This window comes from Sminthopsis crassicaudata, chromosome 1 (assembly GCF_048593235.1).
Source record: "Sminthopsis crassicaudata isolate SCR6 chromosome 1, ASM4859323v1, whole genome shotgun sequence".
Classification (NCBI taxonomy): domain Eukaryota; kingdom Metazoa; phylum Chordata; class Mammalia; order Dasyuromorphia; family Dasyuridae; genus Sminthopsis; species Sminthopsis crassicaudata.
In genome coordinates, this window is record NC_133617.1 from 554,688,061 (window position 1) to 554,704,356 (window position 16,296).

The 16,296-nt window shown below is 33.9% G+C and overlaps 1 protein-coding gene across 2 annotated transcripts in view; it reads left to right on the forward strand.

The window, feature by feature from the left end:
• The window catches only part of ELL2 (elongation factor for RNA polymerase II 2), a 77,766-nt gene that overhangs the window by 36,247 nt on the left and 25,223 nt on the right, over window positions 1-16,296 (forward strand). For both annotated transcript variants that reach the window (XM_074282035.1, XM_074282036.1), the window contains exon 3: window positions 15,253-15,374. In XM_074282035.1, coding sequence (XP_074138136.1) covers window positions 15,253-15,374 — 122 coding nt within the window. The remainder of the gene's footprint in view (window positions 1-15,252; window positions 15,375-16,296) is intronic.

Here is a 16,296-nt window from a genome sequence, read left to right on the forward strand (position 1 = left end):
CAGAACCTAGTGCAGTGCCTAATAGGAGCTTTAGGGACAGCTAGGTGGATAAAAGCACCAGCCCTGAAGTCAGGAGGACCTGAGTTCTAATCTGACCTCAGATACTTAACATTTACTAGCTGTGGGACCCTGGGTAAGTCACTTAACCTCAACTGCCTCAGCAAAAATAAAGTAAAATAAAAAACATAATATTGCTTTAACAAATGCTTATTAATTATCTTATTTGGTCATGAAAATAATACTATGAATGATTATAAGTAATATTACTCCCATTTTTTTAATGAGAAAATTGAGGTGCAGATAAATTAAAGGACTTGCCCAATATCCCATAAGTGGAAGAACTTATTCTCAGCTCAGGTCTTCTGATTGTTTTGCCACCTTCAGTATAATAGCTTGTATTTATAAAAACATATTACAGTTGCAACATGCTTTATTCCTAGTCTATAACTGCAGAGAAAATATTTCACTCCTTTGGAATAATTGAATCAATCCCATGAGCACATTCTGCAAGGGGGAAGGGGAGAAGGGAAGAGGATGTTTAGAGAGGGACTAGGAGGCAAGACCGGTTTTGTTTTGGTATTACAGCATGTAGGAGGTATATATTGGCAGTAAAGAGGGCAAAGCTGTTATGTTGACACCATTCTAGGCTCTAGAGCTCCCTATTCAATAGCCCAACAAAGCTGATCTTAGAAACCTATCAAGAAATCCTCTACAATATAAAAATTGAAGAGAAAGTTTATGCAGTTTTAAAATGAAATTTGTTATGAGCTTTTTCTCAGAATATATATGTCAAATCTCTAAAAACTAAGGTTCTGACTTCAATGTTACAGAATTTGAAAACAGAAGGTTCTATAAAACTAATTATTGTTAACAACATGAACTCTGGTTTTTTTTTTTGGGCATGGATTTACTCTCCCTCACAAGGGCATTGTGAAAATAGGTATTCATACTGCCTCTTGAGAACCATGGGTGAAAGTAAATAATTTTTTGCAAAATTATGAAACTGGAAGTTTACAGTACTGCATTTTTGGAGCTGGTTATCTTTTTAATACAAGGGGAAAACATACCAACCTAAAAAACATTGGCAGCATTTACCAAGACAGTGTTTTAAGGTGTCAGTGATACTCCCATGAGAACTCTTAATTTTATTTCCTCTTGTCTTTGTTGTGCTGCAACTAGTTTGCAGGGCTCTCTGGAGCTCTGAAGGCTGTATTTTTCCCCCTATACTGAGAAGCAGTATTTGCTAATCTCCTAGAGAAACAGTACTCATCTATAGTTTTTTTCATCATTACCAATATTTCTGTTGTAGTTGATTATTTATTGCATCTCTTTCACCCATAATGAAGTTTTAAAATAATTGAATATATATATTGCTGTGATTATTGGTAAATTTTGTAAAAGAACAAACTTTGAATCATGGATTTGAGGTTAAACTCAAAGTTTCTAGCTACTTAATTTCTATAAGCCTGGTTTGGGAGTAAGGAAGAAAGAAGTCTTCATTATCTCCTGGAGATTTATTAATAGTCTTCAACCCATGGGAAAGAACTTTAAATGCTTAGTTACCTCCCATTCTCTTATGAAAATATATGCATATATGAGGGCAGCCCCACTTAGGTTGATGAAGAAGTCTCTCGTTTTTAATGGCTTAAACTATTGAGGGAGAGCCTTAAAAAAAAAGTAAGATTAGAAGTACAAACTAAAGAAATTGAGCACAAAAGTAAATTTCAGGACAATTAAACACTCTTAAAACATTTTGTGCCAAAATATCCAAAATATCCTTGGAATGGAGTGACTCCATTCACATCCAGTGGAAATGGCCACAGGTTAGCAAGAGGAAATCTATCACTTTCTAGACTTTCTTGAATGAGACTTTATAAAGTATAGCATTAAGCAAATATTAAAGAGAACCTCCCTTCATGTATGAGATGTATATCTGTTAAAACATCTGTACAGAAGTCTAGCACTATTTTAAAGTGAATTAGTATACCTCTTAAAGGGACTTTATGAAATAGGCATCTTTAGGTGGCTTACCTTCAAGTTGATTCATATTTTCAAAAAAGTTTGAAAGGTCAAAACTTGTAGCTATTTTCAAGAAAGAGGAGGCATAGATTTACATTCTACAATGTAAATCTCAAGAAGGTAATACATTCCAGAGAAATGGATGTCTAGCACAGCAGAAAGAAGTCAAAAACTTCTCATACTGATTTTTTAAACTAAAAAGCTAAGTGATGTCTAGAAGACACTCACCCTTTTTTGTTGTTGTTTTTGTTTTGTTTTTAATTTCTCTTGTCCTAGCCTATCAGCTTAATTTTCCATAAACCCTTGAAAGCCTATAGTTCCCTAGAACTCCAGTTTATAATATGTTTGGCTTATGTTTTATCAAGTTTCTCTGTCGCCTTTCTATATAAGTACTGGTTTTATGGGATATTTTAGGCTTTTCAAGAGTCAATAAAAATTATTAGCTATTATAAAATATAATATATAATAAAAATAAATTGTTAACTAGTGAGCTGTTACTGACCATGAGCAGCTTAACAATTTTTCCAAGGATTGATACTATAAAACTCTTGATAACGATTAAACTATAAGGATTGATACTATAAAACAATTTTCCCAAGGATTGATACTATAAAAAGTTAAAATAAATTCCCTTAAAACTAAATAATTGTAGAAAAAATTTGATTGAAAATTTATCTTGGGGGGGGGAAGTAAAATGATGAAAATTAGTTTAAAATTTTAACTTGTGCTAATTTTTTAGACAAAGTATTAATCATGGTAATTTAAGGGTATAATTTTCTAATAAAATTATATATTATTATCACTCTTTACTTTCTCCACCAAATTCCTTTTGTTATATAAATATTATATAGGCATCTTTGTTATAAAAATGTCCTTATATAATCCTTTGATATACAAATTATTCTCTAAAACAATAACTTCCTCATAGGCCCAATGGGGAGAAAATACATACTAATGTTAAACAGGAAAGAATACTTGAGTGGGAACTTATTTCTCTGATAAATACCTTTATATTGTGAATATTTGCTCCCCTATGTAACTTCAGCAAGTCAATTAGACCTCAGGTCAGGTTAAATTGTAGAATATTTTCAGATTTGAATTAGAGGAGTTTCTCACTGAGAGTTCCTGATAACCAGTGAAATCAACAGAAACCAGAAAAAAACACATGATTAAAGGGACTATAATAATAAATACTCAGATATTGAGAACTTTATACATACACTGTCACTCATCTTTTCCTCAAAATAAAATTGGCTTACGACTTGCCTGGGGTCACACAGTTCACTGGGTCACAGGGTCACACTGATTTTCTGATTCCAGGGCCAGTGCTCTAACTTCTGTGCCATCTAGCTGCCTCTGTCCAGTATCATCTCATGCCGTCCATACTGCAGCTTTCATAAATCTTCATGTTCTGTAGGCAGTACCTTCTCTTAATTATCAAAATATCCACAGGTACCTGTAGCTTTTATTAACATTACCCCCAAACCACCAGCACCTTCTTTTCTCCTTAGAGCAGGGAGAGATTCTTACCCTTTTCTGTGTCATGATTTTCTTTGTCTCATGAAGTTTGGATTTAATGGAGTTTACAGACTAATTACTTATATCCACATCTCATTTCCTAGATATCTCCTTAGCATGCCACTGACACTCTGGTTATTTTCTTCATTTCCCCTCAACTCCTTCAAAGCTTAGATTTTGATCCTAGTACTCCAAACTCTGATAAGTTGTCACTTGCGTGATTTTACCCAAAAACAGTTTTCCATACCATCAGTCAGATCTTCCATTATATCACCAGGTAGACAAGTTCTCTATCTCCTCTACCATTTTCAATTCATGTTCATATATTGACTTCCCCGTTACAATATAAGCTCTTTGAAAGAAAGGATTGTCTTGTATTCTTTGTTTGGCACTTAAATACAGTTCCTAGCACATAGAAACCTGGAAATACTGATTATTTCATTACTGAAAAAGTAAATAAGTACTATTTTGTACTGATTTCCTGTCATGGTAGGTAGGCATAGTAGTTCTGTTGTGATACTGTGTAATCTTGTGTGACTCTTAAAGGAATTTTCAGGGCTTTTGGTATGTGGTTTTTTTCTCATTAGTTACAATTAACTTTGTTTTGTTTTCTTTTGATTTCATAAATCTATCTTTTGCCTGAGGTTTTTAACTCTTAGTCCAATTCCAACATTCCTGATTTTGCCTCCAAACTCTGACCAAAAAATCTAGGGAAACACATGTTTCAGATAGGATTAATATTTTTAAAATTCTTTACAGTAAATCATAGAATCAGAGTTAGAGGGGACTTGAGAAGTCATCTATAGCATTCACTAAATGCAATATTTTATAGAAATATTGCATAAAATTGTGAGGTAACGAGAATTTACCAATAATCTGAATAAAAATGGTATTGGATATTAGTACTAATAGAAAGAAATAATTGGTTATTTTAGGAAAATGCTCTGATCTAAAGAATGGAACTGAAAATAGTTAAATTTCTTTGACCAGAATGTTGGCCCTCTCCTATAGCAGAGATACTGGTTTAAACCAATATTAAAACAGTTGTGGTAGTAAATCTAGTATGCCCTTTGCCTTCAACCTTTACAGAAATGAGAGATGCAAAACTGGTGAAATGACAATTCACATAATATTCTATTCCATTGCCACATGCCTGAGCATGAAAGTGAAAATAATTAGAAGCTTTAACATATACCATGGTATACTGTGTTTATGTTAATTATAAATGTCTGAGAGTTCCCTGAAACTTTTATTCATAGCTTTTATCAGAGACAGACTGGAGTTTGGGATAAGGGTTGTGGATTGTGGTCCTTAACCTTTGATTTGCAGTCTCTCATTTTTGGGAACAAAAATAAAAATTTGCTTTGCCAGTTTTTCCAGAACAGAATGGGATATTTTTATAGTATTCATCTTGATGACAAAAAAATACCTAGTTATATTCCTTATTACTTTTTGAAATATAAATTTTAAATCTAAATGGTGAAGTCCCTCAAAACTTTAAATGGGCTTTTATTTAACTACTGTTGCATAGAGATTATTCTCATAAGGGAACTTCCCACTACTAGGATTCCTCCTTTCTCCCCCACATTCACATACCTAATGCATCAGCCTTCTAGCCCAGCCACTATCTGGAGCAATATGAGAGGGGTGTCATCCAAATATGACCTTCACTTCTAACAATTTCATTTGTGCTGAGTGCCCTGCATAAAGCAGAATGGCAATATAGAGAGTAGGCAAATACCTCAGATATTCATTCATAAGTTGAGAGAGAGAGAAAGAGAAGGAAGGATAGGTATTAGTTTCTTTCAAAGACTATTTAAATCTGTTGTGTTATATATTCATTTTATTTGTTCAGTATTGAAATTTCCCCATGATTATGATTTTTTTATAACTAAAAAGTCTGTTATAGCAAATAGATGGTATAGTCATAACTAGGCCACAGAATCAGTTCTTTGACTCCTAAGATTATTTAAGGTAATAAATAGTTTAAGGTAAGAAAGAAAATATCCAGGAAAATCTCAGAGCTTCAATAATATTCCTTTATTAGGAATTTTGTGCAATCTGATAGTAGACAAGGATTCAAATTCCATCTCTGCTGCTTACTTTGTATGTGATCTTGGTCAAATTAATGTAGTTAATCATTCTAAACATTAGTTTCCTCATATAAAAGATGGAAAGGGTTGAACTAGGTTACTAGTCTCTGGTCCCTTCCACCAACCTGTGATTTGGTGATTTATCAACCTGTGATACATAGTTTAGGACCATGGAATCTATTTCATTTCTCTCCCTTCTCCCCCAATGTTCTCCTAGTGATTCTATATGATTGCCAAATCATGGGTTACTGTGATCAACAAGCAAACATATATTAAGCATCTCTTATATGCCAGGTAGTATACTAGAGACAGTATAGAAAGACAAAAATAAAATATCTGCCCTCAAGGAGCTTACATATTCTGTCTGATAAGAAATCAGAATTATATTTAATGAACAGAGTGAAGCATAAGTGCCCTACATATTGTTAGTAACCACTGTTATATGACTGTTCTTTATCTCTACCTTCTGGCTTCCTTCATGTCTAAGCTGAAGTCCCATCTTCTGCAAGAAATCTTTCTCAATCCTCAATCTTACTATCTTCTCTTTGAGATTACTCCCATTTTTTCTTGTTTATACAGAGTTGTTTACATGCTGTCTCATCCGTTACACTGAGCTTCTTCTTGAGTTGGGCTTTCTGCCTTTATCTTATATATATATATATATATATATATATATATATATATATATATATATATATATATATATATATATATATATATATAATGTATATATATAGGCACATGTAGGGAGCTAGGGGTTAGTGGAAGATAGAAGGGTGAGGGAAAATGAAGGGAACAAGATCTAAGTTTCTACTATGTGCCTGACACTATGTGCTCCTATTATCTCATTTGATCCTCTCAACAACCCTGTGAAATAGATTGTTAATTGTTCTTCACTTCTTTACATTTGGGAAAACAGGAAGCCATTAAAGTGACTTATAAGGGTCACTCAGTAACTTGTTTGAGGCTTGACTCCAGATCCAGTATTCTATCCAATTCACTACTTAAACACTTAATTAATGTTAGTTGGTTAACTGATTTGTAGAAGGAGAAATATTAAACCTTAAGAAAAAAAAAAGATCAGCCATAGTGCTGCATTACTAATCATAATATATTAAATATAATATATCAAAAGATGCAAAGTCTTTGAAATATCCTCTGTGGAGGAGATTTAGGAAAGAAAATAAGCAAATTACACAAAACAAGATGTGCAGGAGTTTCACATGGATTAACACCCCACTCTAAAATGTCCCTAGATCTAAGAGTGCCTGTCAAGGAATAAGGTATAAGAAACCTAGAAAGATGGGAGGGGGCTTAGTTATGAAGGACTTTAAATATTCAGAGGATTTTGTATTTGATCTTGGAGGCAATAGGGAGTCATTATCTTTTATTGAGTTGAGGAAATAGCATGCTAGTGGCTGAATAGATTGCAATTTTGTTTTTTCTGAGTTTTGCAGCTCATCCATTTATTTAAGCATTCACTGTCTGCATTGCACTGCGTTAGGTACTGGGTGACCTAAAAAGTTTAAATGTTATACAGCCTCTGCTTTCACATACCTTACAATCTAGTAAGCATATAAGACTAAAACAGATAAAGGGAGAGGTAGTCTGAGAAGATAGTTCAAGTTCTACTTGTAGCACAAATGTTGGTTCTGACTTGGGACAAAACTATTCTTAGCCCTCTAGGACCCTTAATGCAAATTAAAATAACTTTTATGTTTTAGCCTTATAATTTATCACATTGGCAAAGGTGACGAGAAAGGAAAAACTCAACAGACTATGTTTGGAGAAGCTGTGGACAGACTGGCATATTAAAACACTGTTAGTACAGCTATGAAGACATCTGGTTGTTCTAGAAAGAAATTTGGTACTATACATACTATTTGGCCACTGTGCATGGCTTTTAATCCAGTGATACTACTACTGGGCACCTTGGGATCAAATAAGGAAGGAAAGAATTCCCATATACAAAAATATTTATAACTATACTTATTATAGCAAAGAACTTGAAACTAAGAAGACTGTTCATCAAACAGAATGACTAGATAAATTTTATAGTGTATGGACATAATGTTCTTATTTGGGTTATCTGGGGGTTTCTGGAGCAGCCTTCCTTTCAGTTCAGTAATCACCACAAGTGCAGTCAGGTGTCCTTATCCTTTATTATCTCCTTCCTGGGGCTGGACAGCTTTCTGGAAAGCCTTTCAGACCTGCTTTGGTCTCAGTGGGGGAAGTGCTGGAGGCCAGGCCAGCCACCAAGAACCTGACTGAAGGTGAAATGAATTTCAATCTCCTTGGCTCCAAGAGCTTCTAGTGCCCTTGTCCTCCATGGACTCAACCAATCATATCTCTAGGAAACCATTATTTGTTGTAAGATTAAATCAGTCATACTGAACCATGCTAAACTAGATAACCATTGCCTCATCAGTTCTACTTAGTACCTTATAAAAGAGTTCTGGCCCATAACATATGGATATAATGGAATATTATTGCACAGTGAAATAAAGATTCAGAACTAGAACAGATCTCTACAAATTGATACAGAAGGAAGACACTGAAACAGAAAAATATTGTGTATAATCAATACAACACTATAAAGGAAAATGTCATTGAAAGACTTAAGAACTATTATCAATGAAATGACCAATTATGAACTTCAAAAGACTCTAGGATAGTGAATGATGTTTCTTATACCTCCTGGCAGGAGGTTGGAAATGAAGGATATTCATTTGTTGGATACTAGGTGGTCAGGGCATAGGTCACTGGACCTATAACCAAGACAAAACAGGTTGATAGTGCTATTAAAAGGAAAAAAAAGCATCAATGAATTATTAAATTAATACTCCTTTCTCTCCTGACATTGCTACCACTCTACTTGAAGCCCTCATCACCCCATGCCCACTTGTGAGTCCACTGTCTCAAGTCTGTCCCCCACTCCAATTTCCAGTCAGTCACCAAAAGGATTTTTCTGAAGCACTGGGCCAACTTTGTCTCTATCTTACTCAATAAATTAGTGGCTCCAGAAGTACCAAATGTTCTATTTGGTATTCCAAGCCTTTCATATCCTAGCCCCCTCCTACTTTTCTGGTCATCTTAACACTTTACTCCTAGCCATGTATTCTTTATTCTAGTAACCATGGATCTTCCTGGCTTTTCCACAAACAGTTCACTATCTCTCTGCTTCTGGCATTCTCTGGCAATCTATTGTGGCTTGGAATGCTCTCCCTCTTCCAGTTCAACTACTAACCCTCCTGATTTCCATCAAAGTCCCAACTAAACTCCCACCTCCTATTGGAAAAGTTTCCCAGTCAATCCTAATTGCTGTACTTTCCCTCCTTAATTGCTTTCTACTTGCCCTTCTCATCCTTTGGTTTGTATATTTATTTGCATGTTGTTTCCTCCATTTAATTGTAAATTTTTGAGGGCCTCTTTGTATTCCTAGTGCTCTTTGCAATGCTAAGAACTTAATAAATATTTACCTGCTGGTTAATTAGGTTATAATTAGTAAAGTAGAAAAAAGTTGAAAAGGAAATCCAGGTTTTTGTAGAAGAGTATTTTGGAGAAAGGTAAGAACAAAAGTAAAACAAAACCAAACTAAACCTTAGTGTTTAACACAATGTCTGGAACATAATAGGTGATTAATTAAATGCTTATAAAGCATAATGTTATGATCCAGAGGGATGGTAATAATAATGGTTTATATTTTGGGGAAGAAAGATATTTATCTTCAACTCACTCACTTGAACTCTTGTTCAAGTCCACTGGACTTGAAGTCCAGTGCTCTATCTACCTTACTATTTGTCTGTTGAACCTTATAGTGCTATTAGCTCATCAAAATAATCTGACCTAATCCTTATTTAGGATTAAGTAAGGAGAAATTTATAGTTGGTAAGAAAGAATAGAAGTAACTCATAAATTAGTATATTAATATATCTAATAGCACTAGAGTCATCAAAAATGTCAAGTCACATGCAGACTAAATTACTTCAAGGTGGGAGATAGTTGAAGCTTCTTGGAGAATATGTAAAATAATAAGCTGAGGAGGGAAGCATTATGTGTCTCAATGAACCATGAGTGATGAGATACAGATATAGGAAAGTATGGAATATATTCAGGGAATGCCAAGTAAGCTAGTTTTGTTAGAGGGTAGAGCAGTAATTTTCAACCTTTTTTTTTTTTTTTTTTGCTTACAGTACAGAATCTTTTGTTGTGAGAAATTATAGCACACTGAACATTTATGTTGGCAACACTACAGGAAAGTCAGGAAATTCAAGCGTGCACAGTTTGTCTTCAGTAATAGCCATTTTTGTTGAGCTTTTTCCAAGTTGAGATGATTGGGTATGTGTAATAGGCAAGGTTTATTTTTCAAGTAATGTACTTAGAATGTTACATACATAGAAAAAATAAAAGATGTTTCTTTTATTTGTAATAATATATTAATCACTGGCTTAAAATCCATGAAAGTTGTTAATGAGATAAAACTAATAGGGTTGGTCAGGTTATGAGCAGCTTTGAAGCCAAATTAGGGGAGATGGTTTTTATTCAGTGAGTAGTCATTGAAAGTGTTTTGATATGATCAACACTGGTTTCATCAACCAGATACCAGAGGTATAGTAAGGGTCCATAAATTTTCCATTGAAATTATCATCATTGTAAACCAACCTTTTCATAATATTTTATAAATTTGCCCAGTGCTTTATTTTAATTCATTTGAGCTTTATAGTAATCCTAGATTAAGTAGATTTGTGTGGTATCATTGATTAATCCACTTTTTCAGATGCATAAAGTAAGACCTAGATAGGTTAAATAACTTGCCCAGGTTTACATAACTAGTGTCAGAGATGAACACTTATGGATAGAGTGGACAGGTAGTACAGCAGTTTGCCTTGTTCTCTATTTGTAAAATGGGGATAATGTCATTAGGATTAAATGAGATGTCTATAAAGTGTTTTGCAAATCTGAAAGTGCTCTATAACCATTTATATACTTACTCCTCTTCCTCCTCCTTCTCCTCCCACTAGATCCACAACTTTGTCCATTGGGCCATGCTACCTTATCCAAACTTGGACTTTAGGAATCCTGTGCCACTATTTTATAACCCTGAGGACTATAGGAATATGAATTTCTCTGATCTTTTCTAGGGAAGAGAAGATCATTTCTCTATTAAGAGGTAAAGACTTAAGGATACTGACTCTTCCCAAGCTAATATTACTTACCAAAAAATTATTATTATATTACTGTTATAGTTAATTAATAATTCACATTTATATTATTGTAATTAATAATTTGATTGATTATAGTGCCTGTGAGTCCTTTGGCAAATTGGCAAATTCCTTTCTCTTGAAAAAAAAATTATTGCAGCAGTATACAGGAATAGATTTTTTTTCTTTAGTCTTACTTTGACATTCTCCTTTCTGTATTTATAAAGTCATGAAGACATTTAAATTAATAGTACATAGTATGAAAATAGGTCTCAATACTAGAATTAGGGGACATCCTGGAAACTTGGAAAGGATAGGAAAAAATGCTAGTTTATATTGATAGCAATAAAGTTATGGAACTTATTATTCCAAGAGGCTATACTTATTATCTGTATAACTTTTGAGTGAATCATTTCACCTTTCAGAATCTTAGTTTCCTCAACTAAAAGGTTAGACTAGACTACCTTGTCATTTTCTTGTTCAAAAATATGGGGTTAAGTAGAGTTTAAAATACATTTAAAATACATTTGTATTTGAAAGTTTCATAGTAAATTATCTAAATTTTAGCAACCTTTGCTAAATTGTGCAGTAACTATAGATGAAAAGCCATTGTTTAAGCTGCTATATTTATCTTCATTACAAAATTTAATTCCCTTAACCACCATTTTTCCTCCATTCTCTTTTGTTGTTTGTTTTTGTTTTCAGTTTGTCTAAAAGAGATCTGAGTTTTTTTTTTTAATTGGCCTTCAATATTAATCAACAATATGTTATCTAAAAACCACTTAAATTGTATTTCTATAGTCTTATAGTCTATAGATAGTGGCACAGGTTTCCTGTTTGGATATGGTAACATGGTCCATGTTTGGATAAGGTAACATGGCCTAATGGACAGAGGGCTGGATCTGAGCTTAGGAGGGTAGAGAAAGAAGAGGTAGTATTTATATAGTGTACAAGTCAAGAGAAGGTGACAGTCCAACATATTTTGCTTTGATCAGACCAAAGCTGAACACCATGTTTTGAGGAGAGGATTGATATCAATATGGGGTTATAATATTCTGCCAAGATGTATAAGAATAAAGAAGCACACCTATGCATGCTTTTGTCTTTAATAAAGATAAAATTTTATGTAAATGAATTATTTCAACATTATTTCTTTTTATAATTTATAATTTATAATCAGGAGGTAATGGGTTCCCCCCTACCAAAAGGTAAATGACTATTAATCAGATATGGAATGTTTTTGAAGACTTTTTGTTCCAAGTAGGTTGTAGTCCTTAGCCCCAAGGTCCCTTTTAGTGCTGAGATTCTATGATTCTGTGCATGCCTCATATCCCAAGCTCTGTGCTAAGCCTCCATTAGCTTAGGGTGAAAAAGATAACACAGTCCCCTCAAGGAACTGAGATGTAGCTGGGATACAATATGTGTCAAGAAACAGCTGTGTCAGGTCATAGAAAGAATTCTGGATTTGAAGAACATTGGTTCAATTCTTAGCTCTACACTTAAGAGTATCTGAGTCCTTTGGCAAATTGCTAATTTTTTTTTCTTTTTTTTTGTATTTTTTTTTTAAAGAAGTCATGTGAAAGTTTTGAAAAAGTTGGGAGTCACATAGTGACGTGCCAAAGCAAAGTTTGTGTTTGGTTATAAGGGAGTCCATGAGGCTTTCTCAAGTAGGGAAGTGACATGATCAGACTTGTACTTAAGGAATTTTAAATTGTAAAAAAAAAAAAAAAAAAAAAAAAAAAGAAAAGGAATACAAAATAATTAATAAATACAAAGAGAACCTTGCCATGTGCCCAGTAGAACATCAGAGAGGATTCAAAATATATAATTGCCAGATCAAGAAAGTGTGTGTGTATTAGAAGAAGGAAGTGTCCATCTTTTCTGTACTTCCTTATAAATTGTAAATGTTCTTTTGTTCTCTGCTGCATACCTTTTTTACTTTTATTTTTCCCCCTTTTATCCCCATCTCCATCCCCAAGCAGGCTATAGTTAAAAAAGGATATATTTATGTTACATATATAGATACATACACACTATTCCCTGCTGACTCTCATTAAATTCTGCTCTATAACTTGGCTTACTATTACCTACCTCCTCTTCTATCCTCCCCCTCAGGGATCCTTTCCTTGTCTTCTTCAACCACCTGTACCTTCCCCCTTATTTATCTATATAGGTACTATATATTTATCTATATAGGAAAGATATAGGTACTATTATCTTTCATGGTATATATGAAATTTTGCCTGTTTAAGCTATTCCTTATGAGTAGGTTTTCAGAACTACTAGTCCTTCTCCCCCTGTAAACATCTATGTCTGTTCTTCCTTTGCACCTGATTACTATTATTATTACTTAACTCTTTTGAGCTGCCCTCTTGTTGATGTGACTCTTAAACATGAATGATATTCATTTCCCATGTAAAAAAAAATTTGTCTATGCAAGTTCTTTAAATGTCCATTTTTCCACATTTGATTTTAATTTTGCTAGATATATTTTTGGCCTCGGGTCTAGTTCTTTTGATTATCAGTAGATATGATTCTACGCCCTGTAGTCTTTATTGTGACTGTCTTGGTACAATTTTAATTGTAGCTGCAGCCTATTTGAATTGTTTTTTTCTTGTTTCTTGCAAATTTTTTCCTCAGGTCTAGGGACGCCAAAGTTTGGCAATAACATTCCTATGTGTTTTCCACAAAGGTTCTCATTGAGTGGTGTATCTATTGTCATATTATTGTGTCAGGATCCTTTTTTGATCCTTTCAGGCAGTCCAATTATATTCTTATATTTCTCTTCTTCTGTTCTTCAGATCAATTGTTTCACATTCTAATTCACATTCTTTTCTATTTTTTCATTCTTTATAATTTGTTTTGTTCTTGGTCTCTCATAGACTTCCCCTTGACCAATTCTAATTTTCAAACAGTCTGATTTGATTTTTTTAAAGTTCTGAGCAGGGAGCCATTTCACATTACTCTTTGGAGTATAGAATCTTTTTACTTAAATGTCTTCCCGTGTTTTAGTTCCTGCTGAGGCTTTAGCCACACCCAGCTAGCCCCAGGACTCCTCTTTGATGATTCTATGGAGTGTTTCAGGTTAATCCCCAGCTTAGGTCTTCCAGATCTTTCTTGCTGTATCAGGAGGACCTTGTTCTGCCCAAGTCATCTTGATTTTTCACCAGTCTATTTGTTTTGAGATGCAAATTTGTTCTATTTGTAGAGGAAACCTTGACAACTTGAAATTTACTAACCTACTCCTCCATCTTCCCAGAATCCTCTCCAGGAATATCACTTTATCAATGCGGACAATAGTTTTAGGAAAGAGGATAGATTGGAAAAAGAATAGCTAGATCTAAATGAAAGGTGATGGAGGTCCTGAACTTGTTCTGTTGTAGTTCTCTGAATAGAGGGGAAGAGTTCAAGAGATTTTTATAGAACTTGAATCCCTTACAAATTGATTGGATATAGGTGGTGTAAGGGATGTGATTGACTTGGAAGCTACAGCTTGGGTGATACTACAGATGATGGCACCTTTAACAGACATAAGAAAGATAAGAGTTCTTTGGATTTTGAGATGCTTCTAGGACATCCAGCAAAACTGTTGACAGAATGGGGTTAGAACTTAGGAAGGTGTATTGGATATATAGACCTGGAAATCATCCACATTGAACCTATGAAAATTGAGTTTCCCAATAAGAAAGAGAAGAAAAGAGACCAGGATGGTTCCTAATGGGCCTTTGCTTGATTAAAACCTGTGGTTGGGACAAGGTTGATAATCCAGCAAAGGAGCATCAAACAAACCAGAGTAGAATTTTGGGGAAGGGAAGAGCAACTTGTCCACAGTCACACAGATGGTAAGTATTAAGTATCTGATGTTGGATATGAACTCAGGTCTTCCTAAATCCAGGGTCAGTGCTTTATATACTGCTGTGCCCTAGAAGAGGATATTTAAGATGGTTAATATACTTTTATTTCTTTTTGACTAATATGCATTTTCTACCAAACTTTATGAAATTTGTTATACTTACAAAACAGTGAGAATTACATAAAAATATGGAAAATGTCAGAGGACTTATTTTCAAATGATAAATGCCCTATTTAGCTGTCAGAAGGGTTTCAACTTTATATATATATATATATATATATATATATATATATATATATAATATTATTTTTTTATTTTTTTTTTTTATTTTATTTTATTTTATTTTTTTGAGGCTGGGGTTAATTGACTTGCCCAGGGTCACACAGCTAGGAAGTATTAAGTGTCTGAGATCAGATTTGAACTCAGGTCCTCCTGAATTGCTCTATCCACTGCGCCACCTAGCTGCCTCTTAATATATTTCTTAGGATGTAGCAAATATTCAGCACAGAAATTCTCCACAGAAATGCTGAATTTATCATTTGAGACTTTTTTTCTCTTTTTTTTTTAGCTTGTCAAAATTCCCAAAAATGATCCTCCAAATGAAGTGCATAACTTTAACTTCTACTTGTCAAATGTTGGCAAAGATAACCCTCAGGGAAGCTTTGACTGCATCCAGCAAACTGTCTCAAGGTGAGTACATGTTAAGTGATGATCAGAGAAAAGTATTTGTAGAATGGTGGTTAGGATACTTTAATGCTAAAGCAAACTTTTATTAAAAAATGAATTAACATTATAGAGAGCATACCTTCTTTCAAAAAGCAAATTGGCTACTTATTTCATATTTCTTAACATTCTATTTCTAATTGACATATAGAGCCCTTTGGAGAATTTATACCTTTTCCTGATCAATAAAGTAACTTTAGTGCTTCCTTCCTAAATTTCAGTTGGTTAGGTCACTCCTCAGGACATAGCTTTTGGCGTTGGCCAGTCCAGTCACAATCCTGATTCTTATAGAGTATTTAGTAAATATTCTAATATGTTACTTTTTGTGGAGAGAAAAATAACATTAGGGATTGAGGATCAATGTAAAGAAATGATGTACATAATTGAAATATTACTAAAAGCATGAAAAAGAAGAAAAACAAAGTAGCCATTTCTCAAGCACTTGTGCTAAGATCTGGGGATACAGATAGAAGCAAAAGAGTGACAACATCTGCGCCCAAAGAACTTGCATTCTTATGGGGGGGAAGATAACACTCAAAAGGGAGGTGGAAAGGGGGAGGAAGTAGCAAAGACATGGTTCTGAAGATCCAAGGAAGTTGGGAATAGTACATGAAGAAGGCTGGCCCTTCCACAAAAAAGGCTTCAGAACCAGTGGGTTTTTAACTGAAGTTAAGGCACATATTCTTACTTACTAAGGTGGTCAGTGTGAAATTAACAGAAATTTATGTTTTTAATCTAGCATCTAATATATTCATCATTGGGGACCTTGCAATATTTATAGATAAATCAGCATGTTATATCTATTCTGTGATTTACATGTGGTAATATTCTTGGATTTTTATGATTTCTGATCTTTGTGTCTATATAACTTACCTCATGAACAACCTTG